The sequence below is a fragment of the Balaenoptera physalus genome (assembly GCF_965194825.1).
Source record: "Balaenoptera physalus genome assembly, chromosome: 2".
NCBI lineage: Eukaryota > Metazoa > Chordata > Mammalia > Artiodactyla > Balaenopteridae > Balaenoptera > Balaenoptera physalus.
The window spans coordinates 143,984,923-144,012,827 of record NC_138883.1 but is presented as its reverse complement, the minus strand read 5'-3'; the positions used below and the strand labels follow the sequence as shown (position 1 = coordinate 144,012,827).

The window sequence follows — 27,905 nt, the reverse complement described above, 5'->3', positions numbered from 1 at the left end:
GAGGGCAGCCTGCTTGGTATTGCTGGAGTAAAACCTGTGGCGGGAAAGGGGCGGAGGGACAGCAGCCAGGTTTCTGAGGGGCAGGCCTTTACTGGTGTGGGTTGGTGAGTGGAGAGGGACATCGAGGGTGGAGGTGGAGATGGATTGACAGCGCTTTAGCGGGTGGGCTGCACAGGTTTGAAGCTGGACAATAGGAGACAATACTTGACCCTCCCCTTGGCTCTGGATCCCCTGAGGCCAGAGCCTGGACTTAAGCCTTGGCTGGAAGAAGGGGGGAAATGGAGAAATGAGGGAGAGAGGATTCCAGAGAAGTTTGGATGCACGTTAGACAGTTGGGTGAGGGGTTTTAATTGGAGAACTCTCTGGAAAAGGATCTTTTTTTTGAGGTCTTCTCATCTTTGGCAGGCCTTAGAAAGCAAATTCTGAGAATTATCCAAGTCTGAGTAAGCTCACTGGTGTCTCAAAATACTGAAATTACAAGAATTAAAATAAAAATACCAAATTGCGTAATAAGCATAAGAAAGTCCAGCAAAGCTCTGATGTTGCCATTTTTAAAAATACCAGATTCTTTCTAGAGAAACTTTTTGTGCTGAGCTTGGCTTGTCTATGGTGTAGAAAGAGGCCTGGGAGGCTGCCACTTGGCCTGCCACTGGGATTTGCGACTGAGGCCCAGCAAGTAGCCAGCAGGGACTGTCACCACGTGCAGCAACCCCCACCCCTACACACACACACACACCGGGAACCTGCGAAAAGGAAAGGGAACAGTGGGAACAGAGGCCAGTGCCGGGCACCAAGGCCTGGGCCCCGGGAGCAGAGTGAGGCACCTTCATGTACAGGAGCTGGATCTGGGTCTGCACCACTTCAGGTCAGGGAAAGTAGGACACCTGACAGACCCACGGGTGACCTGGCAGTGGCCACGCTGAAGGAGCTCCAGCCATGCACGGAGGTCCAGGCTGCAGCTGCTGAAGAAGGACCCAGACCCCTCCCAGCTATGCCAGCTGAGGCCCCTCAGAGTTAGCTAAGAAGAAACTCTAAGTAGGAAGGGTTTTGGTCTATAACAACTTTTCTTTGGAAAAGGAGGGTCGATTCATCTTGTTCTGTGGAAACCCAGGATTGCCATGGCAAGAGTGAGGGTGATGACATTAGTGGGGATGCTTTGGACAATTTGAGAAACGAGGAGACTGCCTTGTATGGGTCTCTTCCCCTTTCCTAATTTTAACACAAAGCAAGGAGGAGAAATGATTCCAGCATGAGTGCCTAAGGGGAACAACACTCTTCCCCAACCCTTAGTATTTGCTTAAATAAATGTTTAACGTTTTGGGGATTTTGTTGTTGTTGTTGTTTTGGCTGAGTTGGGTCTTCGTTGCTGCGTGCAGGCTTTCTCTAGTTGTGGCGAGCAGGGGCTACTCTTCATTGCGGTGCGCGGGCTTCTCACTGCAGTGGCTTGTCTTGTTGCAGAGCACGGGCTCTAGGCGCGCAGGCTTCAGTAGTTGCAGCTCACGGGCTCAGTAATTGCGGCACGCAGGCCCTAGAGTGCGCAGGCTTCAGTAGTTGTGGCTCGTGGGCTCTAGAGCGCAGGCTCAGTAGTTGTGACGCACGGGCTTAGTTGCTCCGCGGCATGTGGGATCTTCCTGGACCAGGGCTCGAATCCGTGTCCCCTGCGTTGGCAGGCAGATTCTTAACTGCTGTGCCACCAGGGAAGTCCCGTTTAATGTTTTTAATAAGATTTCAGCTAAACCCAGCCAAGGGAGGGATGGTTGTGTTAAGATATGTTTCATTTCCTCATGAGTGACACTGATGCATTATAAATAGTTCTTTATTATGAGTTTATATACTGCCTGATACATGAAATACATTTCCTTTAAAATATTTAAAATAATTTCTGCTTATAAGCAACTTATTCGGATTATTGTTAAAATAACGTTCACATTCAAACCTTTCAATCTCAGGAAACCACTACACACACTCGGGAGGAACGGTCAGTAGTGCTGTTTACCATAGCAGTGTAAACGTTTTTCAGAATAAGGGAATGATTCTAGATTACCCGTGGTGAACAATAACTACCATTTTCTTATGCCAGCGGTGCTCACCGTGGGTTCTTAGATGCGTGAAAGGCACCACGTCTCTCCTTCCTTCCCTGACTTTAAGAGCTGCAGCGTTAAATAAAGCTGCAACGTCACACGCCCAGCCCTGCTGATCTTTCGGGGCGTTATATGGCCAGTCTGCCAGCACCCCATTCACATGCTTTTCCAGAACGAGCCTTGGGCCTTGGCGGAGAGGCTAACGGTCCCACTCGCCAGGGTTCTGCTCATCACGATCGTCCTCCTCCTCCGAGTCAGCAGATACTCTCTTAATTCTCTGAAGCGCCGCCTTGATGCTCCTCTCCAGGTCGCTGGTAGGTTTATTGCTGGGGCTTGGGCCAAGGTCAGGGTGAACTTTCTTCAGTTTGACCCCTTGCCTTATGGCAGCCAGAATGTGCTCATTGACTGAGGCACGGGGAGGGGACAACGTGGGCGCTTGCACCTTCTGGAGAGGGGCCCTGTCATGCCTTAAGGAGGCCAGCACTTCATCCATCGACCCTGAAATTGAGTAAACAGAGCAAGGAGTCACAAAATCAAACTCTTTCTCCCTGAGATGCCGAGACATTTTTGTACTCGTTAACAGGGTTAAGTCACCCATAAGTTAATGCCATGATGTAAACAAATAATCATCATTCCATTAAACAAATGCTTTGATTATCTGCTAGAGAGGTCAACCATCAGCTCCCTTTCTGAATCCAGGATAGTCTAATTGCTAATATTTTACCTTGACCACTTATTTTCCAGTACTTCTTCAAATCCATAGCAACTCCCAGGCACAGTCAAAAGTCAACACACCTTCTGTTAGGGTGGCTGTTTCTCAAGACACAGGTGTTATAATCCTTTTGTGTAACCCTGAAGATAGTTATGAATTCCTGGGGTGTTAAGTAATCCGACCCAATGTGCATTGACAGCTCTAAAATTCTATCTCCTCCATTTCCCTTCCCACTTAACAAAATTTTTTAACATACCCCACTGTATTTCTCCAACTTCAGTCTTGGATATTAGTCAGTGATGACTCGTTCTGTGATAATGAAGCGAGTAGGTTTCCACACATGAAAAGGCTTAAAGCAAAACTTTAATCACTAGCTCAATGAACCCAGAGTGGGTGGCACATTTCTCTGTATATAGTGTGTTTAATTCCACCTACATTACCCTGACGTAACTTACGTGCTCTACTTTTGAGGGTGTGAAATGCTGTCAAAACACAGATTAGATCAGCGTTTCAAGGCCTTGGTGAAGAGAAGCTATTTTTCACTCTGGCACCTTGAGACCCCTGCGGGGGTAAAATCTTTTACCACCTGCTGGAGACCGGGGCATGACTGTAGCCACTCATCTAGGGATCTTCCATGTGAGACTTCAAGGTGAATAGTCATTTCTAGTTCAGAATTGAAAGGCCATGCCATGGCTAACAAAACACTTTGGATTTTAACCTATAACTTGTTATTACATTTCCCTTCTAGGAGTAACAAGACAGAGTTTCACCATCGAGGGCATTTTATTATTCTTTCCAGTGAACTGAGGCAGTGTGTGTGAGCTGATCAGGGCTTCCCACACTGTGTGGGCTACGCCAGGCTGGGAACAGGGCTCCCCCCGCAAAGCCCTGCCACGTCCCATCTCTCGTCTAGGCCCAGGCACGTGAGCTCTCGCTTTCATTTACACGATGTTGCCACAGACCCCATGGAAATGGGCCTCCGGTCTCTACCTAAGAATGTGCACATTTTCATTTGTACCTGGCTCCAGGTGCAAAGAAACCTTGAACTCAGAATAACTAGATACGCATTACCAGAACCACAGTTTGGAACTGTTCTGTTTGTATAATTCACATCACCTTTCACAGTCCCCTAGTATGTTCTAGGCAGAGGTACTCAGGCATAATCTTTAAAACAAGTGTACACAGCATTTCGATAGAATTTAAACACAGACACAAATACACTCCAGAGCAGTGGGCTCTGAGTCTGGGCAGATTTCAGCCTGTCTCCTCCATAATCAATGTCTAAATCATAATTAGAATAATGAGTAGAACTATAGCCCTCATTAGACAGAGAAATATTCAAGTGTATTCAGCGTGCTATACTTGCAAATGCAAAAAGTGGTCTACTATTTTTTTGACCGCTTCATTTTAGAAAGATTTCCCACAGCATTTATCAAACTCAGATTTAGGCTATGCTAACTTTGCAATAAAAGAGTGATAAGGCAAAAAATACTGAAATATTTTAAGATTGTAGAGAGTTCTAAAAAAGGTTTTGATTTGAAGATGAAGGCTCCTAAAGCTAGAACGCTCCAACCACCTAACCACCCCTGGTGAGCAGGGACACTTCGGCAGATTACCTGGGCAGGTAAAACTGTCTGAGGAACCACACGGGCTCTCAGCAGGCGATTCACACACTAGAGGATGCGGCTGATCATCTTTCGCGGAAGTCCTGAAGTGTAAATTCCGATGATTTGCAGATTGAGAAGAAAAGGGCGGAGCAGGGAGGGGCAGCGGTGGTGGTGGTGGTGGTGGTGGTGGTGGTGGTGGTGGAGGAGGAGGAGGAGGAGGAGGGGGAGGCAGTGGCAACTCCTCACTTGATTTGGAGTGTGTTTGGGCACCAACTGGAACAAAAGTCTGAACAGGGATGTTTCTAGCACAGTCTTCATGCTCAGGGGTTATCACGTTACTAACTTCAGATAAGGGAGCGCTTCTGGTTTTCCTAGAGGACGGATGGATCACCGCCATCATCTGAGAAGTCGGCGGGGATGTCTGCCGGGGAAGTCCACTCGGCCGGTGTGGAGCCACAGGTTGTGAGCGAGAGCTCTTTAGGACAGAGCGACTTGGACATCTCTGAAAATGAAAAACTGTTGTGAGAAACTTGCTACAAACGCAAACTGTCAAAATGCTGAAGCTTTCTATAAGTGAACACTGAAGCATTTCTGTGCGTGGATTATTCTAATTCACAAAGTGGCTCCTTCTCACTTTGTACAGCCACCCTTGCTACTAAATCTATATATTAAGGAATAAGCATTTATATACTTTCATAGAATACTTTCTCTGTAATAAAGATATGAAAGGATATATACAGATGAAAACATTCATCACATTTTTAGTATGAAAAATCAGAAACTTAGTATCAACAATAGATAGTTGAAAAAATTATGGTGAATTTAAAGTATTAGGCAGCCAAGAAAAATCATAAGTAGTGCAAAGTCTGAAACATCCTTAAAAAATGCAGATGATCTGGTGTTGAATGTATAACCAGGTAAAAAAACAGAGGTATGAAAAATACCAGCAGGGTGGACCTCAAAGTGACAGTTAAAACAGGAATTATGGATGTTTCTCTAATTTTTATGTTTAGAGTAAATTTTATAATTTAAAAATGTGAATTAAAGAAGTTCTGATTAACGCATATATGTGGAATCTAGACAAGCGGTATAGTTGACTTTATTTGCAAAGCAGAAATAGAGACACAGACAAAGCAGAAATAGAGAACAAATGTATGGATACCAAAGGGGAAGGGGGTGGGGTGGGAGGAATTGGGAGATTGGGACTGACACATATACACTATTGATGCTATGTATAAAATAGACAACTGAGGCGAACATACTGTATAGCGCAGGGAACTCTAGTAATGCACTGTGGTGACCTAAATGGGAGGGAAACCCAAAAGGGAGGGGATGTACATATATGTATGGCTGATTCATTTTGCTGTGCAGTGGAGGCTAACACAACATTGTAAAGCAACTGTACTTCAATAAAAATTAATTAATAAAAAAAAATAAAGAAGTTCTGGTCTCGCAGGTGTAGTTTACTAAAGAAAAACCTAACCTTACAAAGACCTAATCTTGAGGGATGTATACCTCCATGGACCAAAAAAACTGCAACTTTTACCAATTTGAGGTCAACTCGTTGCAGTTTGTTGAGAGCTTAGGCAGTCTGATTCTGTCACCTTCGTACCATCTTCACACTGTCTACATTTGAAAGTTCATCGCTGCTCTGACTAGTTCAGGGCTACGGAGCTGGACTTGCATCCCTGGAATCCCTTCCTCCACGCTGATCAATACCCTCGGGTGACAGCTGACCAGCAAGTTACTGTCCACCTGGCTCATCTGTGTTCATGTAGCCCCCCGCATTCATGCCCAGGCTCTCACCCAGGACAATCAGACTCTCTGGAGGTGGGGTCTGGGCATGAGTATGCTTTAGAAGCTCCAGAGGTGCTTCCGATGTGCTGCCCGGGTTGGAGAATCTCTGCTGTGGCTCTGACTCTGTATATCCCTGAGCTAAGTTGTGTAATCACCCTGAGCATCAGTTACTCATCTTTAAAGTGGTGATGATATCGCACAAGGTTGTTTTAAGAATTAAATAAGAATGAATGTTAAGTGCCTAGCACATGCCTGGTATATGGCAGTGATCAGAGTAGAAAGCATATCAGGAAACAAGATGAAGTTGTAGGACATGATTGATTCACTCCGGTGGCCCCGATTTTTCTTGTTGGTATCACACAGTGCACCTTCAATACCCCATCCCAGACTTATGTCTGGGAGTGGGTGGTTTTCTCTTTTGGGTCATTATGAAGGTGTGTGTTGTAGGTGTGTGATGAGAACAGGTTTATGTTTTACATTCAACAAGTTTAATGTTACTTTAAAATAAGTATTTACTTTTTTTTTTTTAAACCTATTCACTTTTAATAGGGCACAAAATTATACTTATATCACAATGTTTCCTTGACCAAATTTTAAAGACTTCTTTATTACAAATGAGGAAACAGCCAGCTAAATCTAAGGGCAATTTAACTATTTTCAGTTTTCCCTGCCAGCTGACACCATGGTGAGCAGAGTCACACCACCTGGTCAGGGTGGAGAGCAGGAACCCTAGTGTGCGGCAAGGTCAAAAACATCTTGATATTTCTAATATTTTTGTTTTTTATTTATAGACTACAAATAATGGCATTTGGGAAACATTTTATGTCCCAAATTATCTGTTCCTAATACTTTATACTTTTCTCCTAGGATGGGTGATCTTCGTTTATTTCTCCAGACAATGCAGGCGAAGTGATTATTTCTAGAACTCACCTCTTTAAATGCTCTCAATCGTTGGAGTGTTTTTTGGCGTTCTTGGTTTATCCATTCTTTTTTCTTTTGCTCCTCCTCTTTTTTCTGGTCTCTTTTCTGTATTTAAACAAACACATATTTGTAAACTTCTCAGAAGTCCTGAGAAAGAGGGGGACCGTCACCTGACATTATTGCCTCCTCCAGCCCCCACGTCTGCTCCCCATGCTGCAGGGCCGGACTGCGCTGTCCCCTCAGGATCAAGGCTGACAGGGCAGTGGAGCTCCACTTTGTACAAACTTAAGCCCACGTGTCATGTTATGCAAATATAAAACATTTTTCTTCAACCACTCACCCTCTGAACGCTATGATGCTGATGCAAATATTTTATGCTTTCTTCAGCCTGTTGCAATCTGAGTCGATGATTTTCTTTGCAGTGATCCTGGGGGAATAATATAATTTCATAGATCTGTTTTTTACCTGGTTATAAATTGAACGCCACATGGTTTTTAATATTACCATGGGCTATAGCATAAAAGGTTAAAAGAAAAAAGCACTGCATTTGGGCTGCAGTATAAGGCATTTATTAATAGGAGTTATGGTGTGGCTCAGTGCTTCTGCCTTCTCCTCGGTCACGTGATACGGGGCGATGGGCTGCTTACGGGAATCCCTCCTTCCCGGTAGGAGGGCCATGGCTGGGATTTAGTGCTTTGAGAGATGAAAAAGCAAATCCTCCAACCAAGTGGAAATGAGAGGACATACAGGCAGTCCCACATTCCTAAGTGGGATGTGTCCTAAGGACCTGTTTCAATGCAATTATTTTAAACACATTTCCCCATAATGTTCTAAGTAATACCTCCAAATATACCTACATAACATATCCAACCTACAATACCTGAAAATTAAAAACTACATTTCAATTATGCTTAGCCTTTCTTACTATGTTACTTTTTTTTTATTTTTTAATTAATTAATTAATTTATTTATTTATTTATTTTTGGCTGTGTTGGGTCTTCGTCTCTGTGTGCGGGCCCTCTCCAGTTGTGGCAAGCGGGGGCCACCCTTCATCGCGGTGCGTGGGCCTCCCACCGTCGCGGCCTCTCCCACTGCGGAGCACAGGCTCCAGACGCGCAGGCTCAGTAGTTGTGGCTCACGGGCTTAGTCGCTCCACGGCATGAGGGATCCCCCCAGACCAGGGCTCGAACCCGCGTCCCCTGCATTGGCAGGCAGTTTCTCAATCACTGCGCCACCAGGGAAGCCCCTATGTTACTTTTTTATGTAACCATGGAGTGTTTAAAAATTAAGAAAAAAAATCACTCACCACATATAAGGACTGAAATGAGCTGAATATTATCTGACTGATATTTTATAATCAACAATTCACAATAAAATTAATTTTAGCATTTATTATAGCTGATTAGAAGTTTCTACCTTTTGTGGTTTTTAAAATACCTGTATAAGTAATAGGTATTCAATAAATAGTTGTTGAAAGACTTAATTAAAATCTAAAGATGATGACAAATGCTTAAATCCAAAAGGAAAAAGAATCTTTTTAAGAAAAACATTTTAAATGTATTTTAATTGTAGCCACTGATAGCTACATAAACACACACAAAATTTATCATTGATAAAAGCCTTATTTTCAGTACCTCTTTATCTTTCATAAAAGAAGAAACCCCCAGAAGGGGTAAGAAAAGAAGGCTGCCCTGGGCGCTCCTACCTTTCTGTTCCTGAGACGGGCTCTTCTGGCACAGATCCTGCCCCGTTTAGATTCCAGCTGCTGGCACTGCCGGCTGAGTTCCTTCACCTCCAAATTCTTATCATCCTGCAGCCCCATTACACGATCCATGACTTTAAGTTCCTCTGGATTTTCACACGGATCGTAATAGATAACTTCATCCTGTTTATCTAGAAACATATTAATGATTTTTTAAAAACATGTCTTATTATTAAAAATAATGCATACTTTTTTAATGTAGGGAAAGTTAAATATCCTTGTAATTATGATTAACATTTATGTATATATATGTCTATGTGTACACACATACACACACACACAACTTATATAGCTACACATATCAATAAACAGAATTCTTAGAGAAACTTTTCCATGTGATGGAAATATAATTTTAATGGCAACACAGTATTCTCAAATTTAAGCACTCTCTGTTGTTAGAATGTTCCAATGTTCTATTATCAGTTTCACTGTGATGAACATCTGAATATAAATCTTTGTGTACATTTTTTATTACTTCCTTAGCAGATGAATATTTAAGGCTCTTGATGACTCCTGTCAAATCACCCTCCTCCAGAAAGGCAACTTACATTCTACCAGCAGTATATCATTAAGGTGCCTTAATGATATTTAATCTTAATTACATACTGATTTTTTAAAAATACATGCTAACTGCAACAAATTCAAGCCCTACAGAAGTACACAAAATAAAAAGTGAAATTTTCCTCTTCCTTCACCAACTCTTTGGCATCTTATTCCTGGAGGAAAACATGAACAGTTTGGCATGCATCCTTCCAGATTAACTTTTTTCTAATAGAAGTTTTTCCTAAATATGTAAAGTGCTTATAACGTGAAGCTACTGTAAAGTTTTTTGAACACCTAGTATTAAATTAAATGTTCAGGATCTATATGAAGAAAATAACTAAACTTGGAGGAACTTTAGGAAAAAAAAGACTTAAGTAAATGGAGAGACATACCATGTTCTTGGATGGGAAGATTCAAAATTGAAAAGACGACAATTCTCCCCAAATTATCTCTAATGTTAAGTGCAATCCCAATAAAAATTCCGAGTTTTTTGGGTTTTTTTGTTTTGAACTTGCCAAAATGATTCTAAAGTTCATCTGGAAGAATAAAGGAGTGAGAAAAGTCAGAAAATTTTTGGAAAAGTAGAGTAATGAGGGAAGTACTTGCTTTACCTGATACTAAAATGTACCTCCAAGGTACAATAATAGGAACAGCATGGTACTGGCACCAGAAGCCACTCACAAATCAGTGGAAGAAAATAACAATTCATAAATAGATCAAAACAAATATGATAATTCTGGATATGAGACAGGTAAAAGTCAAAGCAACAGGGCAAAATGTTTTTAAAAACCAGTGATTGGGACTGCTAACAATTTTGGGGGAAAAGTTAGATTCCTACCCCACATCAAAATAAATTTCACCTGGATTAAAGAGCCAAATGTTTTTAAAAACAAAATCATAAGAATACTGAAACAAAACATAAGTAAATACTGATATAATTTTGGGATAAGGAGGTATAACACCAAAGCAGAAGACTGATAGAGGTGACTTCATAAAAATTAAATATTCCTACAAGGCAAGAAAAAGCAAATGACAGAGAAATTATTTGCAACATATGACAGATAATAGAATAACATCTCTAATATAGAAAGGGAATGTTCCAAAGAAAAATGGGCAAAGGCCATGAATAGGCCATGAATAAAAGAAATACAAATGGCCAGTAAACATACAAAATTGCGTTCAACATCACTTGTGATTAAATAAATGAAAATTAGAAGATGCCATTTTTTGCTCTCAAGTAGGCGAGAATTTAAATGAATAAGTATGGGGAAACAGCTATTTTCATAATCAGCTGATGGGAGCATCATTTTGTACAACCTATCTAGAGGGCCATTATGTAGAATGAAATTTAGAAATTTAGAAAATAATAGAGGTACAGAAAAATGCATATCAAATGATTCTTGTAGTGTTTTTTTTTTAACAAGTATGTGTCAAAATGTAAAATATGCATTGTCCTTGACCTGATTCCATCTTTAGAAATTTATTCCAAGGAAATAATCTGTCATATACACAAAGACATGTGTAAAGGAAGGTTCTTCACTACAATGCTGTTCACAACAGTGAAAAACTGGTAATCCTGGCATGTCTATACAATGGAATACTATGCAGCCATTAAAATTTTTGATGGTTTTCTTACTTATTACTGAAATGGAAGAATGATTATTATGTATTAAGTGAAAAAGAGGTTACTGAACAGGATACATAGTTTTGGTTTAAGAAACTGAAAGATATTTATAAACATCAGCATACAAAAAAGGCTACAAAGCTATAGAGCCTAAGTATCTCTAAATGATTTAACTGGGGTAATAATAGTTTCCCTTTGTTTTGCTGTGTGTTTACCAATGAATATATTATTTGAATAATAAAGTACTAAAGGGAAACTTTGTTAGAAAATTTCAGATATATTAGACAATATACAAGAAATAATTGATAATATGATCTGTATTTCCTTGAATGTGTAATTTAAACATATACATTTAAATATATATTTTACCTTTTATAAGTCTTTTAATAGAGTCCAACTGTGTAACAAGCAGTATTTCTTCATATTTTAATATCTCAAATTTAACCTCGTATAGTTCTAACTGAACTTCATAATATTGTATTTCTAATTCGTCTACAACATTTATTTTTTTTTCTTGTTCTGGAAGATCTTCCATCTTGTTTTCATGAAAAAAATAAGAGCAAGTTAAAATAATTAGTACATTAAAGGCAAACTTTACAAGCATTCAAGTTATTTTCTATTCCTTGTTCAATATCAAATATAAAAAAGCAAATAGAGAAGAAACACTTTTCCATTTCATTTAATGGGATAAAAATGCCTTCTTCAATGTTTGTCACAAATACTTTATCGCATCCCTGAAACATATGAAAACATTTAGGTTTTGAGAAAAATAAATGGCAATGAGGTATTTACAAATGTTTTCTGCTTTAAAGTCATACTGTTACAGGAAAAAAATTAAGTGACTACGCTTCTAAAGTACTGCCATTTTAAAGTACTGAATACTTGATTGATTTTTAAGTACTACGATTTTAAAGTACTGAGCACTTGATTGATTTTAAAGTACTACATCAGTACTGAGCTTGATGTTATCATCAAGTGAATCCTACAATATAATATTTCACAAACAGGGACTTCCCTGGTGGTGCAGTGGTTAAGAATCCGCCTGCCAGTGCAGGGGACACAGGTTCGATCCTGGTCCAGGAAGATCCCACATGCCGCGGAGCAACTAAGCCCATGCCCCACAACTACTGAGCCTGTGCTCTAGAGCCCGTGAGCCACAACTACTGAGCCCACGTGCCTAGAGCCCGTGCTCCGCAACAAGAGAAGCCACGGCAATGAGAAGCCCGCGCACCGCAAGGAAGAGTAGCCCCCACTCGCCACCACTAGAAAAAGCCCGCACGCACCAACGAAGACCCAACAAAGCCAAAAACAAACAAATAAATATATATATATTTTAAAAAAATAATATTTCACAAACATTTTGACCAAAGGGAAACTTCATGGCCAACCTTCCACAGTCTGCAAATTCTTATCTACTGGAAGATGGTGTTGTTGAATAAGCGAAGAAAGGAAGCTCTTTCACAATGCCTGGAAAGAAAGATTCTACCTAAAATAAAAGTGTATTTTTAAAACAAAGTTTCACTTATCTTTGTCTCACCTTTCCCTGAATTTCAGCTCTTTTGTGATTTAAACACAACTCTTTGGCTCTCATGAGTTGCAGAGTCTCCCGAGCTAACATCAGCTTGAGTTTTTCTAACCTGGGAGTTGCTGTGGCCCAGGCAGCCTGACCAAATCTCTTCTCATCCTGTGCCATTTGTTTCTGCATTCCTGTTGTATTGTAATTAATAAAATAAAACATAATTACAACTCATTAAAAACAGAAAAATTTATCCTGAACTAATTCTTTGTTTATTGCCTCCCATGTTACCTGCAAAACATCCCTTTTAAAAGAAAAATTCTTGTATTTTAGTGACTTTTTATTGTCACAAATTAATGCATGGTTATTGGTATAAAATTTTAGATAACTTCATTTAAAAAAAGAAAATAATAAATCATGAATCTCACTTACTTAAAGCAATTGCTTCTTACATTTTGGTGCATATACTTCTAGACTATTTCTATGTTTAGCTAGACAGACAGGAAGATATAGTTTGGCCAAAACAAACAAAAAACCCCCCACAGGATCATCATTCTGCTTTATATCTTTTTTATTTCACTTAATATATCAGGGAACTCTTGCTATTCATAAAAATAGTTATAGAGAATCATGCTTACTGCTACACGGCGTTCCATTTTATAAATGTACTACAGTTTAACAAACTGACAGACAATAAGTTGTTGCTATTTGGGGCTACTATCAACAATGATTTAAGATAAAAGTCCTTCACCCAGCCCACAAGATCATATGGTCTCATCCCTGCCTGTCTTGCTGGCATTCTCTCACACCACATTCTCCATTCAGGCATACCTCAGAGATAATGCAGGTTCAGTTCCAGACCACCACAATAAAGCGAATACCACAATAAAGTGAATCACATGAATTTTTTGGTTTCCCATTGCATATAAAAGTTATGTTTACACTGTACTGTGGTTTATTAAGTGTACAGTAGCATTATGTCTTAAAAAAACAATGTATATTTGAGGCAGGAGATAGATGGGCCCAGGCTAAACAGTTTCTCCCCTGTGGACAGAAACTCTGTAATAGGAGAAACTCCATAAAAGCAGGATAATGGGGACTTCCCTGGTGGCGCAGTGGTTAAGAATCCACCTGCCAATGCAGGGGACACGGGTTCGATCCCTGGTCCGGGAAGATCCCACATGCCATGGAGCAACTAAGCCCGTGCGCCACAACTACTAAGCCCACGTGCCACAACTACTGAAGTCCGCATGCCTAGAGCCCATGCTCCGCAACAAGAGAAGCCACTGCAATGAGAAGCCCGTGCACCACAACTAAGAGTAGCCCCTGTTCGCCGCAACTAGAGAAAGCCCGTGCATAGCTACAAAGGCCCAACACAGCCAAAAAAAAAAAAAAGAGCAGGATGATGGAGGAGGCTGGGCCCTGCCCAGATAAGAGATAAAAGACCACATATTCCTCATTCTCAAAGTCAAGGAGAACTTCCTGACTACACATGCACAGAAAGGCTCCTTGGAGGTCAAAAAGGGAGGGGGCGCCACCTCATAGTAAGTGATGTCAACCTACCCTAGGCCTCTAGAATCCATCTTGGCTAAGAGATGCGCACACACACAGGAGGATCCTGAGATATACCAAATACGGACTCAGAACCAGGCAAAGCAAGATGATCGGTCAAAGGAAACCCGGAAGAAATGCCCCGTAAAAGTTATTCAGACTACCATGAGGGTGCGACTCTCTCTGAGCCCACCCGTGTGTCTATCCACAGTCACTGTACTCTTTTTCCTCCTAATAAACACTTATACTTGCTTCACTACTTTCTGTCTCTATGTGGAAATTCATTTCTACACAGCTGACAGGCCAGGGCCTTGTCACTGGCCACTGGTCCCTGGTGGTCTTGCGGCTAGGATTCAGCGTCCTCACTGCCACGGCCTGATCTCAATCTCTGGCTGGGGAACCGAAATCCTGCTTCAAGCTGCTGCAGGCTGAGGCCATCCGAGATCACATACATACCTTAATTTAAAAATAGTTTATTACTAAAAAATGCTAACCACCATCTAAGCCTTCAGTGAGTTGTAATCTTTTTGGAATAATAACATCAAAGATCACTAATCACAGATCACCATAAAAAATATAATAATAATGAAAAAGTTTGAAATATTAGGAGAATTACCAAAACGTGACAGAGACATGAAGCGAGCAACTGCTGTTGGGAAAATAGCACTTGCTGTTTTACAACAGACTTGCTCAATGCAGGACTGTCACAGACCTTCAATCTGTACAAAACATAATACCTGTGAAGTGCAGTAAAGTGCAGCGCAATGAAATGAGTTATGACATGAGGTGTGCCTGTACTGTGCTCCAGCCCGTGGCTTCCTCGTACTTGGCATACTTCCCAAGTTCCTCAGACTTGTCAAGCTCCCAAAAACCAGAGGGCCTTTGCAAATGCTACTCCTGCCTGGAACACTCTTCCCTCACTTTTTTGCTTTCTCCACTTCCATTTACCCTTCAGATATCAGGGCAAGTGCCACTTCTCAGAAGCCTTCATTGGCCACTCTGATTGGGCCTAATTTCTCTCTCCTAAGCTCTCAGAGCCCCATGTTTCTCTTCTTCATGTGGCTTGTTGCCACTGCCATTTTCCATGTGTTTGAATGAATATATAATTGATATAATTAAGATTTCTCTCCCTTCACCTGACTGTACAGTGGCTGTTTATGCTTATCCTTATATTGACTCCCCAGTACCTAAAAAATACAGAACCTGGTGCTTAAGAGGCACTCAAATGTTTTCCGAATAAAATGAAAATTACATGTATCTTAGTACAGCATTTTAAATTATTACCTGCTAATGCTTCTACTGTTTTTTCAAAATAATTCACTGTAATATCTTGAATCGAGACTATAGCTTCTTCAGCCCGTCTGGTCCATTCTTGGGCTTCCTTCTGCAGGGCAACTATCCTTTTAGGACCCAGACCATCCTCATCCAAGGACTTCTATAGAAAGAAGGGAAAGTTGTATTAGTAAAAGAGAATAGTAATGTAGAGCCATTAGGAAATCGAAAGGAAATTGGTCACATGGATTATTTCAGCTACTTTTTTACTACTACATAGTCAATTAAATTTCATTCATTCCTCAGTTCCTTACTGAGTATGAATAAGGCTCTAAGTGGTGCATCCTTTGGACGACAAAGGGATACTCTGGAGTATAAAGGGAAAAAAACCCTACTTTTACTTTGTATTACTCGAATAACTTTTCTAGAAGGGAATGCTGTCAAGTTATGTTTCTCTATTAATAATAATACACGATTGTTTGAATGAGATCTGTATTGTTAAGCACTCAGCAAAGAGCCTGGTACATGACACTCAAGTGTTAGCTGTTGCTGTGGTTTCTTTTAGGGACATGGCAGGAAGCTTTTCAATAGTGTGATTCTTTTCTGAAGGGCAAAAGTAATACAATAACCTAAAACATGAATGATTGTGACATATACTATGTCATCTAGTATCTAATTCTTCTACCAAGCATGATTTAGTGACATAAGAAATATACCCAGGTTAGCCATCAGGGAAATGTAAATTAAAACCACAATGAGATACCACTTCACATCTACTAGGATGGCTATAATCAAAAAGACAGACAATAACAAGTGTTGGCGATGATGTGGTCAAATCGGAACCCTCATTTACTGCCGGTAGGAGTGTAAAATGGTGCATTTATGGAAAACAGTCTGGCAGTTCTTCAAAAGGTTAAACAGAGTTACTGTAGGGTCCAGCATATCCATATATCCAAGAAAAATGAATACATATGTCCACATAGAAACTTGTACACAAATATTCATAGCAACATTATTCATAATAGCCCCAAAGTGGAAAGTTCCAAATGTCCATCAATCACTAAGTGGATATGTAAATGTGCTATGTGCATATAATGAACATTATTTGGCAATGAAAAAAATGAAGTTCTAATACACACTACAACATGGATGGAACTGGAAAACCTGATGCTACATGAAAGGAGCCAGACACAAATCATTCCATACGATATGAAATGTCAAGAAAAGGGAGATCTAGAGGCAGAAAGCAGATGGGTGGTTGCCTGGAGTTGGGGGGGAATGGGGAATGCGTATGGGGTTTCTTTTCAGGGAGATGAAAATGTTCTGGAATTAGACAGTGCTGGTGGTTGCAAAACTGAATATACTAAAAACCACTGAATTGTACACTTTAAATAGGTGAATTATATGGTCTGTGAATTATATCTCAGTACAGCTGTTATTTAGAGAAAGAAAAAATATACACAGGAAGTAAGACAATCCAAGTAATAGATTTGCAAAATAAGGAACAGAACAACTTTCTCCACAGGTTAGGCTGGCATGAATTTCATCTAAACATGATACCACTTTTACGGTAGCCCGGCAGTGGCCATGAGTGCATGTGTGGAAGGATGGCCCAGTGCAGGGGGCAGAGATCAAGAGATCTCTCTGTTGTCTTCTGATTCCAGCTGGTTTAGAACCAGAGAAAGCTATTGAACCTCCCCACCCACCTTGGTTCCAGATTCATTTATAACACTGGAATGATAATGCTTATTCTAACTAGTGTTCCATGGCTCAATGAAATAAGAGCAATGACAGCATTTACTAAAGTTTAATTTACTGAATTACAATCCAGGGCCTTGCTATTTAAATTTTCATCCTATTTCTCATAAGTCTGCATGTGTCCTTAGAGGCTGAAAATAAGCTAAAGTAAATAAGCAACACATCAAAAACAAGTCATCACTTCCCTGGTGGCACAGTGGTTAAGAATCCACCTGCCAAGTGCAGGGGACACAGGTTCGATCCCTGGTCCAGGAAGATCCCACATGCCGCGGAGCAACTAAGCCCATGTGCCACAACTACTGAGCCTGCGCTCTAGAGCCCACGAGCCACAACTACTGAGCCCATGCGCCACAGCTACTGAAGCCCGCGTGCCTAGAGCCGGTGCTCCGCAACAAGAGAAGCCATTGCAATGAGAAGCCCACACACCACAACGAAGAGTAGCCCCTGCTTGCTGCAACTACAGAAAGCCTGCGTGCAGCAATGAAGACCCAACGCAGCCAAAAAATTAAAATTAAAATTTAAAAAAAAAGTCATCAGCAAAGAAAGTGTGTAACCCTTGAAAATATGCAGAAATCTTAATGTATTAAGACGACCGATGTAAAATGTCTTCAACTGAAATCAATTTAAAAAATAATAAATTCGATATATCTACAATATATCTAAATATAGGGTAAACCCAAAGTGGAAACACAGATTGAATCTTAAATGCGACTGAAGAAATAGTACACGATAAAGAATAAATCTCACAAAGTAAAAATATAAAGAAAACGTACCAAAATAGCAAGCTTACATGAAGTTGCAAGTTCTCGCATATCCCTGAATGGCTGCAGTAAATACTGGAAGAACAGGGTTGCCGCAGTAACTAATTCCTGGTATGCTTCCTCTTCCTCTCGATACACTTTCATTAATGCTACCATGGTGTTGGCTTTTTCATGCCCTTGAAGCACCTAGAAGGCAAAATGTAAATAAAGCTCATGTATGGACAGTATTTATAAGATCATACCAAACCAACAAAGCTAAAGAAACCTGAATGTTCTAAACTTTAATGCATCAATTTAAAATACTGATTAAACATGAAAATGCTATTGTTCTCCAACCAAAATGCCCAGTAAGAATGGTTAAATAAATCATGGTATATCCACAGTAGACTATTATTACTATAATCAATCATTCAGCACTGTGCTTTTGAAGACTGTTTAGTAACTGGGGACTTTTATAATAATAAATGGGAGGTGGAGGAGGACGCAGAGTTGAAAATTTTATCTCAACTATGTTTTCTCTAAGTACTCAGAGAAAAGGACCTGAAAAAGGCGTCAAATAGTGTGTAGACTGAGGATATTTTTCATCACTTTTCCGACCATAAAGGTTTTGTGAGGATGTACTCCTTTTTTAAAAGCTCATAAGGACACAGAAATGCCTCCAAGTACTTCTCCAGCTTGTCAACTCTCTTAATTCCCCCAGGTTAATATTGCCACCAAACCCCCAGCAGACTCATTTAGCATCACAAATGTGGCTCTAGCCTCTGCAGAGCGCTTCTTCTGAGGCAGGACAGAAAATAAACTGAGCATTTATAATCTAGATAAACTCATTTGGTAAGAAATTACCTTACCCCCCAGGAGAAGAGAAATAAAATCAAGTAATAGTATAGACTTTTTTTTCCCAGTCAATATCCTTAAATTCTTCTATTTCCTTCCCTCCACTTAAGGATAAAGTGATCTATGTTCAGCTGACATTTTATCCAGGTGATAATACTAGGATTAAAAAAAAGTTTCCCTGAAAAATATTAAAACACATGAAAAAGTAAACTTAAGACAACTGATACTCTTCAGTCTTATTGCTTAGACTATTCAGAATTCAAAACATTCAGCTTCACTTTACATATACTAGCAATCTTGGCAACTGGTCTAATTCTATAATCAATTGCTTTCCTGTTCTAAATATGAACTGAGTATTAAGATGATCACATACACTTCCATGGATGCACTATATTTTGTATTTAAGCCCTCCCCCGCCCACCTGTTCCACGTAAACAGGTGAACCACACAAGTGTCAATAGCTAGCCTAACAGTATGAACTATACTAGTGCCATAATACCTCTGAATGAACTTCAAATTGGGTAAAGTATAACTTTTACAATAGTAACATGTATGTCAGTTTAAGGAAAAACCACTTCTGTCAGAAACCGGGTGTCTAAAAAATAAAAGTGTCTGATTCAAAATGATAAAGTTGGGCTTCCCTGGTGGCGCAGTGGTTAAGAATCTGCCTGCCAATGCAGCGGACACAGGTTCGAGCCCTGGTCCTGGAAGATCCCACATGCCACGGAGCAACTAAGCCCGTGTGCCACAACTACTGAGCCTGCGCTCTAGAGCCAGTGAGTCGCAACTCCTGAAGCCTGGGCGCTTAGAGCCTGTGCTCTGCAACAAGAGAAGCCACTGCAATGAGAAGCCCTCGCACCGCAGCGGAAGAGCAGCCCCGGCTCGCGGTAACTAGAGAAAGCCCGCGTGCAGCAACAAAGACCCAACGCAGTCAAAAATAAATTGAAAAAAGATAAAGTTGACTGACCTGAAACTGCCCTGTGGTTTCCTCACATTATAAAGTGAAATTGACCCATGAGAAGTGGGTGTATAAAAAGCTCATTCTATATTTAGCTTGAGAGGATAAAATTAAGATTTTGAAATATACCTGGATTGTTCTCTTACACCTCCCCTTCCTCAAATGAAGGCAGAGAAAAATCACTCAGATTAAGTACGGCGTATAATGAGAAAGGGCAAGCAAGAGGCATGTCGGGGTGTGGGATAGAGCACTAAATCTAGACTCAGGAGAGTCAGCTGGTTGTGGATATATGAGCCATATTTTTCTCTTAAACCCTTTTGTGCATTTGTTAATCCCCTTCAGTTCTGTAAGCTTACCACTCAAAAAATGAATTGTTCCATCTCTCTAATTACCTCTTTCAAGCTTAAAATTGCACTCATGTTGCTGCTGTTCCACACTGATGAAGACAGCTCACATCCTGTCGGCTGTCCACTTGACCGAGTCTTTATCACCTAAGAAACCTGTGTCCTAGAAGCACCTTCATCCTCTAAAACATTTTGTCTCCATTATCGGTCTTCCCTCATACACAGAACCTGTCACTGTTTACCTTCAGTCTGTGTTGTCATTTCCTACACGGATGGGATATTTCTAGTTTTGCTTTCAGTATTCTCTGGCACTTCCTGTCACAACAGCCAGCTCCACCAGCATCTTCAGGGGAAAGGTTTAAGGGCCTACCCTGGCTCCTAACTGCGATTAAACTTTGATTTAACTTAGTCCTCTCGCTATAGGCCCCGCGGGGCTTCCGCGGAATTCCCCTCGCTGCTCCCCGACAGGTGAAGAGCACCTGCGAGGCTGCGCGGCCCTTCCGCGCATCACGCTGTTAACCTGCTCCTTCCCCGCGCTGGTCTGCAGAAGGACCCCCTTCTTGCACTCGTCCCACCCTGGAAAAGGGCCCGAGGCTGAACCGAGAGGGAGAAGGACCGGGCGACGGCCCGGCGGGCGCGTACCTGGCGCAGCCGCGCCCCCGCCTCGTCCCGCCGCGCGCGCAGGGCCCGCTCCCGGAACTCGCGCGGGCTCTCGCAGTCGGCCGCGCAGCCCTCGGCAGGGAAGAGCGCGTCGCGCACCGCGGCGCCGCCGCAGCCGTCGGCCGCCTGGCCCAGGTAGCGCTCCAGCTGCCCGCACAGCTCCTGCAGCGCCGCCTCGCCGGGGTCCGTGCGCGCCGGCCATACCAGCGTCCACAGCCCGAGCCCCAGGCCCCAGGCCCCGCCGCCGCCCGCGTCCAGCTCCGGCGGCAGCCGCGGGAAGCAGCGCTCCAGCGGCGGCCACAGCGCCGCCAGCTGCTGGTGCGCGCCGCGGAGCCCGGCGGCCGAGAGCAGGCCTGCCCAGCTGGGCGGGGGCGCGGCGGCCTCGGACACGGGCTCGGACACCAGCTCGGGCCCGGGCTGGCTCCCCTCGCGCCGCCGCCGCTGCGCCGTGCGGTCGTGACAAGTCACAGCGAACTTGCCCTCCACGTCGTTCCAGGCCACGAGGAAGCGCAGCTGGTGCCGCTCGGGGTCGGCGAAGAGGTCCTCGCGGACCGGTACCCAGCCCTCCAAGCTGTCGGGTTGCTCGTCCTCCATGACCGCCGGCGGTCAGCGCCCGGAGGGCTCGGCTCGCCGGAGCCTGGTCTCCCTGCACCCCCAGCCACTGGACGGTCCGGGCCGCGTCATTTTTCGCTGAACTGAAATCGGCGTCAGCACCCCCGCTGCCACCACCCTCGGCACTTTTGATTGGCTGCCCATGGCCTGGGAGGTGTCCAGCACGCTTCCGGGATTGGTTGGGTGATAGAAGGGAGGGTTCGCGACAACCAATGAAAAGGTCAGAAGGTCGCCGCTCCGAATCAATCAATGTCTCAACCTCATCTGGAGCCGGGAATGATCACTCTTGCCTCACCTTTTCCACCTGTGTACACACTGACGTTAAAAAAAATATTTGTTAAATGAACCAGTTATTGTCTTAGCCTCCTACACTAAACTGTGAACCTCTTGAGAACGCAAACCCAGCTAGCTGACTTGGTCTTCTATTACCGGGGCCCTAGTGAATACATGGTTCCTGTGCTCAAGAATGGTGAGATCAAACATTAAATTAAACTTAATAATTATTTGTTGAGGGCCTCTAAGCACCAAGCACTGGGTAGAAGCTTATTGGTATCAATTCAGCAAGCTTTTATGGAATGTATGCTGTGTGCCTGTTTTGGGAGGCTGGGCGCGGAGGGGGCATACAAAAAACGTACAGTCCCTCCGTCTTCAAAGCATCCCAGCTCCCAACCAACATGTTTAAATACAATCTGTGTTCTAACACGTCATTTTAGAGATAAGGAAACTGAGACCCAGAAAAGAAACGTTCCTTAAGATACACCGACACGGGGCTTCCCTGGTGGCGCAGTGGTTGAGAATCTGCCTGCCAATGCAGGGCACAAGGGTTCGAGTCCTGGTCTGGGAGGATCCCACATGCCGCGGAGCAACTAGGCCCGTGAGCCACAGCTACTGAGCCTGCGCGTCTGGAGCCTGTGCTCCGCAACAAGAGACGCCGCGATAGTGAGAGGCCCGCGCACCGCGATGAAGAGTGGCCCCCACTTGCCGCAACTAGAGAAAGCCCTCGCACAGAAACGAAGACCCAACACAGCCATAAATAAATAAATAAATAAATAAAGTAACGTAGTGAATGGGGCCAGAATCAGAATTATCTGGGGTTTAAAAAAAAAAAAAAAAAGAAGATACACAGACACTTAGGCAATTCAGACACTTCAGACCACCTGGCTATTGAAGACCTGTTTATGGAGATCAGGAGATGTAGTTTGCAGATAGGGATAGACTGTGGGTTGGAGCTGAACCTGTTCATACAACAAGGGTATAAGACAGCACTGGGCTCTACCCAGGAAATGTACAGTGTAGACTGAGAAATACAGTACATGTCAGCTCCCATCCTGTGAGAGCACTGCTAGAGGGGTAGTGGGGTTGGAGGACCGAGGGGGAGGAGCGAGAAGCCCAGGGAGCGGGGAGGGAGCCCTTCATCAAAACACGGTTTGTGAGGGCTTGATTCAGGAACTAGTGAAAGGGCTTTTGAAGTTTTTGAGCTGGGAACGCCAGGAATCAGATTTGTACTTGCTATTATGCCCAGGGTAAAACAACAACAACCCCCCTCGCCCCCCCCAAAAGAAAAAAAAAGCTTTGGTTCGGGGCATCTCCACCCCTCCACCCCCCCAAGATAATCCCAAGGCATCTAGTAGCCTCTATGGAATGTAGCTTGAAGGTCTAAAGGTGCCTCTATCTGAAGGTCCCTCCCTTTAATGTCGAGGAGAGGTGGGGCTATGGGTTCTTGGATTCCCAATAGCTACTCTGGCTGTCACCCAGTCCTCTTGGAGAGATAACCTTCTAGCTGAAGTGATTTATTTTTCCTCAAACTATTTTTTAATATATCATTTTATCTAATATGATTTCTTATAATTCTTTAATAGTCTATTTTAATATCTTTGAATATTCTTTACAGTATGTCTTTACTGGTTTTGTTTTATAATCTTATCATTTCTATTAGTCTTTCTAAATTATTTGCTTTTTCAAAATGAAACTAGCAGGCTTTCTAATTATAAAAGAAATTTTTATTTCTTGTGAAAGGGGAATAAATGTATATATTCTTAGAAAAAATATGGAAAAGTATACGCCAAACCTAATAATTGTTGTTACCAGGATGCATGACTGGTTTACATTCACTTTAAGGTTCTTTTGTAGTATTTGCTTTTTTCTAAGCCAAGTATTATATATTATTTTACAATAAAAAATAATTTTACAAAGTAATAAAAGGTATACATAATTATTATAAAATGGACATATCAAAGATATAAAGATATAAGTAAAATAACTCAAAAAAGATAAACCCTGCTTTCATTTTGTGTGTGTGTGTGTGTATATATATATATAATTATACTGTAATAATATTTTGCATACTCTTTCTACTTACAAATATATTGTGGACATTTTCCACATTAAAAAAATAGGCATTGGGCTTCCCTGGTGGCGCAGTGGTTGAGAATCCGCCTGCCAATACAGGGGGCACGGGTTCGAGCCCTGGGCTGGGAAGATCCCACATGCTGCGGAGCAACTAAGCCTGTGCGCCACAACTACTGAGCGTGCGCTCTAGAACCCGCGAGCCACAATTACTGAAGCCTGCGTGCCACAACTACTGAAGCCCACGCGTCTAGAGCCCATGCTCTGCAACAAGAGAAGCCACCACAATGAGAAGCCCGCGTACCACAACAAAGAGTAGCCCCTGCTCACCACAACTGGAGAAAGCCCGCGCACAGCGACGAAGACCCAATGCAGCCAAAAATAAATTAATTAATTAATTTAAAAAATAAGTATCTACATCATTATTTTTAATACTTGCCAAAACTGAGCTGACAGTATTGTGATTTATTTAAAGAATTCTGTATTGGTAGGAATAGATTAATTTCAATTTTCTGCCAATATAGATAATGCTGTGGTGAACATTCTTGTACATATATCTTTGCATAATTTATTCTTTCAAATTGTTTGCTTTTGATATTTTATTTGGCTTCCAGTATGTTTATTGTATAGATACCTGGCAGTAACAGTATTTTAAAAATGAAATTTTGATTAAAGTTTCAAAAAGCAATAGATGTAAAATTCTGAGATCAAATCACCACATGCAGACTTCTAAAGGAAATGGTCCAGAACCCAATTCATGCCCTCCACCAGTGGAAGAAAATAAAAAGAGATCAGAGTGAAGAAAAGAGGGTGTTTGAGAGGGAGACTGGTGGAGCGATTTTTCTGGAGAGAGCTATTGTTGGACTGGGGGGGAGAGTTGGAAGCCCCACCCTCTATCCCCAAGCCCAGTGTGGGGTCTTCAAAGGAACCCTTCAGGTAGCTCGCTGTATTTCCTGCAAGTGGGCCAATGGTGGCCTGAGGAGAAAGGATTGGCTGCTTTGGTGGCAGAGCCAGGGGGAGTGGCTGCATGGGAATTGTCTGCACCCCAGAGTTTGCCAGGACCAAGGATGGAGCCTACATCCCAATATCCAGATGTGGGCCAGCAGGACGACAGAGCCAGCAAGGAGTCACCTAGATCCTGCCTGAGAGAACCAGCTGCAAGGGTGAGGAGACCTCATTGGAGAAATCTCGGAGGTGGCCCACCAGGGCCTGGAGGAGGAGTGCAAGGGACCCCCTGGAATAGAGGGGTTCTCAGCCTGGTCGTGGGAACTCCAGGGGAAAGGGCTCATCATGGTAAACCCCAGAGATATACAAAAGCTCAGAGAGACAGAGAGTGCTCTAAGCATCTGCCTGCCCCAGAGAGCCAGAAGCTACCCCACCCTCTGTGGCATCAACTCAGATAGGAGCTGTCTTATCACCTTAGCACCTCCTGCCTCTGGCAAACAAAACAGCAGCTCAGGGAGGAGGTGTGGGAACAAGAGGCCGACCTCATCCCCTCCTTTCCCAGGGCAGACTTCCAGCTACAGAGGCCTCAGCTGGGGAGGGGAGAAGATTTTGATGCTGGCTAAACTAAGTTTGACTTTGTTTTTAATTCATTCATTAATTAATTAACTTATTTTCGGCTGCGTTGGGTCTTCGTTGCTGTGCGTGCGCGCTTTCTCTAGTTGCGGTGAAGGGGGGCAACTCTTTGTTGCGGTGCGCGGGCTTCTCATTGCGGTGGCTTCTCTTGTTGCGGAGCACAGGGTCTAGGCGCGCGGGCTTCAGTCGTTGTGGTGCACGGGCCCAGTTGCTCCGCAGCATGTGGGATCTTCCTGGACCAGGGCTGGAACCCGTGTCCCCTGCATTGGCAGGCAGATTCTTAACCACTGTGCCACCAGGGAAGTCCCCTAAGTTTGACTTTTTAATTAACGTATTGGACTGTACATTCCCTTACTGAATGGAGACTATGCCTTCAAGTGACCCCAGGACTCTGTGTTACCTAAGAGGGAGCAGGAAGTCATGGGTGTGCTGGATTTTTATCCAGAGAGGGGAATAAATGAGTAAATGTTCAAGGAACAGTGGGAGAAAAAAAATTAAGTTGCATTTGATTACCTTCAGAGTTGTGCTTATTCAAAAGACTCTGGGAAAAGCCCCTCAGGCCAGGTGGAAGGTGCACAGCCTGGGGACTCTCAGAAGTCCTCCTTCTCTGCGTGGCCTGCAGCCACCCTCCTGCCCTTGCTGTGACAGCCCCCAGCCCTCTATTCATGACCATACATCAGGCCCTCGGTGGAGCCACCGGACTCCAATCCCCACAGTAAATGAAGTAACTCAGGGGACAGCATGTAACCTCTCCTGGTGACACTTGAGCAGTCAGCAGTGGGCAGGTCTATATTTGGGCTTTCACTCATGAAAGGCCTGTTGCTATTTGCAGCCGGAGCCAGCTCATGTTACCCTTGCCTTTGCTGCCCCACTTGTAGAACCCTGGGCTAAAACAGGCAGGGGTAGCCCGCGGGGCACACAGAGGTCACCGGGAGGGAAAGCCTGCTGAACGCGGATGCAGTTTTCTAGCAGTTATCCAGAGCCTCCGGGTTAAAAGAAGAATTTATGGATCCTTAAATTAACAGGCAAGTGTTTGGATAGGCATTCTTCGAATGCAAATTGTATATTAGAAGCTCAGTAACTTAGTACCAGAGTGTCAATGCAGTATCTTTCCTTTAGGTGGGAAGAGATATCATCTTAAATTACAGATGTGTACATTGCAATAAACAGTGCGAACATTTCCTGTGCCTTCTTGGAGCAAGGATTCAAGAATGTGGTGTTGGTACAGGACGTGAAAGCCTCAGATGCACATAGAGAGAGGCTGGTGATTCTTGCAGTGTGTCTTTAGGGTATTTTTAGTGCAGGGGTCCATTTGTTAGAATAGTTTGGAACCCTAAATGTTGATACCATTTGGCTATGGTATCGGGCTGATAAACACCTTTTATTTTAATCTGCGTGTGCATGCTGACAAATGATAATTTTATGCTTTGATTCAAATACTGAAAAACAGCTTTGTAATCATTTTTCATTTGTTATGCATACCCCCTCCTCCTATAGAAAGTTTTCAGGTGTGGGCTGTGCTGATTTGAACCATCTTGCAAAACTATACAGCTAATACTTTAAAGCAAGTTTCTTTAGCTGTGGCTCAGAAATTGCCAGGGGCTACATTGGTGAGCTTCTAAAATTGTAAGCAAAATTATGTTTGTGCCCTTATGGGCTCACTTTTGGGGAGAGAATTCACAGCTTTCAGTAGATTCTCAGGGATATCCATGACCCGTAAAAGGTTAAAAAACTTTTTTGGGGGGTGACTTTTCTAATTAAAGCACAGGAACACACCTCCCATATAAGACTTAGGCAAAAGTCTTTTTTTAAAAAACTATGGATCAACTGCATAGAGTAGAAGCTACCCAGCTAATATATTCTTTAGACTGTGATTTATTACTGTATTTCTCTAAGCCTTGGCTTTACATTTATAAAATGACAATTTATTGTTAATATTCCTTTCTCCCCCAATTGTGAACATTTTGTTAAGACATGGAAAGAGTCTGGATGTTGAGGGGAAAAGGGAGTGTCAACTTTGGAGTATGTTGCAATACTCCTCCTTTGCTACCCAGGTCCCAGACCAGTTTGTGTTGGTTTATTCACAGGGAAAATGCTGGCGTGGAAGAATTTGTTCTTATTAGCATCTGTGCTCAGTGGTTTCCAGTCTTGTTGCCTGTTTAACGCTTTGATTTAGTGTTTCACATTCCAGCTACAGGCTGAAAGAGTTTCTCAGGATGATTTATTGCTAACACAGAATTCTGGTTTTCTACCTTTTGGAAGCACATGGAACTGTGAGTGTTATTTTTAGCTGGGCTGCTCCTCAGCCCATAGGTGGTATGGTTTTGTGGGAAAATGGGTCCAGATGCAACTCTTTACCGGCCTGGGTTGAGTCCAGCACTCAGAACGGCGCTGGATACTGAGGAGCCCCAGATCAATCCTTGTTAAATGACATCGGCCACAGTAAGCCATTTTTCCTCACAGGGACTCAGTTCTGACATCGTAAAGTCAGGAAATTGAGTTATATGCTTTCCAAGGGACCCTCCATCCTTAGAATTCACATCTCTGCCCAGGTCCCTTGGAAACTCTTGCTGTAAGAAGGGGTGATCTCATAGCCAGTGCCCGTGTCTGGATGTGAGGCTGCTCTGCTTTGGTGCCTTCTCCCATTTTCAGCTGTCTTCAAGGAACA

At 42.8% G+C, this 27,905-nt stretch overlaps 2 protein-coding genes across 4 annotated transcripts in view; one reads left to right on the top strand and one right to left on the bottom strand.

The window, feature by feature from the left end:
- Positions 1 to 1,798: 1,798 nt before the first annotated feature.
- Positions 1,799 to 22,097, bottom strand: WHAMM (WASP homolog associated with actin, golgi membranes and microtubules). Its single transcript, XM_082448639.1, has 10 exons — positions 20,684 to 22,097; positions 17,918 to 18,091; positions 15,399 to 15,549; positions 12,585 to 12,754; positions 11,417 to 11,582; positions 8,824 to 9,011; positions 7,459 to 7,545; positions 7,128 to 7,223; positions 4,410 to 4,902; positions 1,799 to 2,579 (listed from the first exon to the last, which is right to left on the bottom strand). The coding sequence occupies exons 1-10, from the start codon at positions 21,293 to 21,295 to the stop codon at positions 2,281 to 2,283; spliced, it is 2,436 nt and encodes an 811-aa protein (XP_082304765.1). The 5' UTR covers positions 21,296 to 22,097; the 3' UTR covers positions 1,799 to 2,280.
- A 3,442-nt stretch (positions 22,098 to 25,539) lies between these two features.
- FSD2 (fibronectin type III and SPRY domain containing 2) overlaps positions 25,540 to 27,905 on the top strand; it is a 46,568-nt gene continuing 44,202 nt past the window's right edge. Inside the window, exon 1 of one of the 3 annotated variants that reach the window (XM_082448666.1) lies at positions 25,540 to 26,262. The gene's annotated coding sequence lies outside the window, so the exon portion shown is untranslated. The remainder of the gene's footprint in view (positions 26,263 to 27,905) is intronic. The other 2 variants (XM_082448667.1, XM_082448665.1) reach the window with 2 other exon arrangements.

Coding starts and splice junctions, on each gene's coding strand:
- WHAMM (XM_082448639.1), bottom strand. CDS start 21,295: ATGGAGGACGAGCAACCCGACAGCTTGGAGGGCTGGGTACCGGTCCGC. Junction 9,012..11,416: donor TATTAAAAGACTTATAAAAG/GTAAAATATATA, acceptor ATATGTTTCTAG/ATAAACAGGATGAAGTTATC. Junction 4,903..7,127: donor GATTGAGAGCATTTAAAGAG/GTGAGTTCTAGA, acceptor TTTCATTTTCAG/AGATGTCCAAGTCGCTCTGT.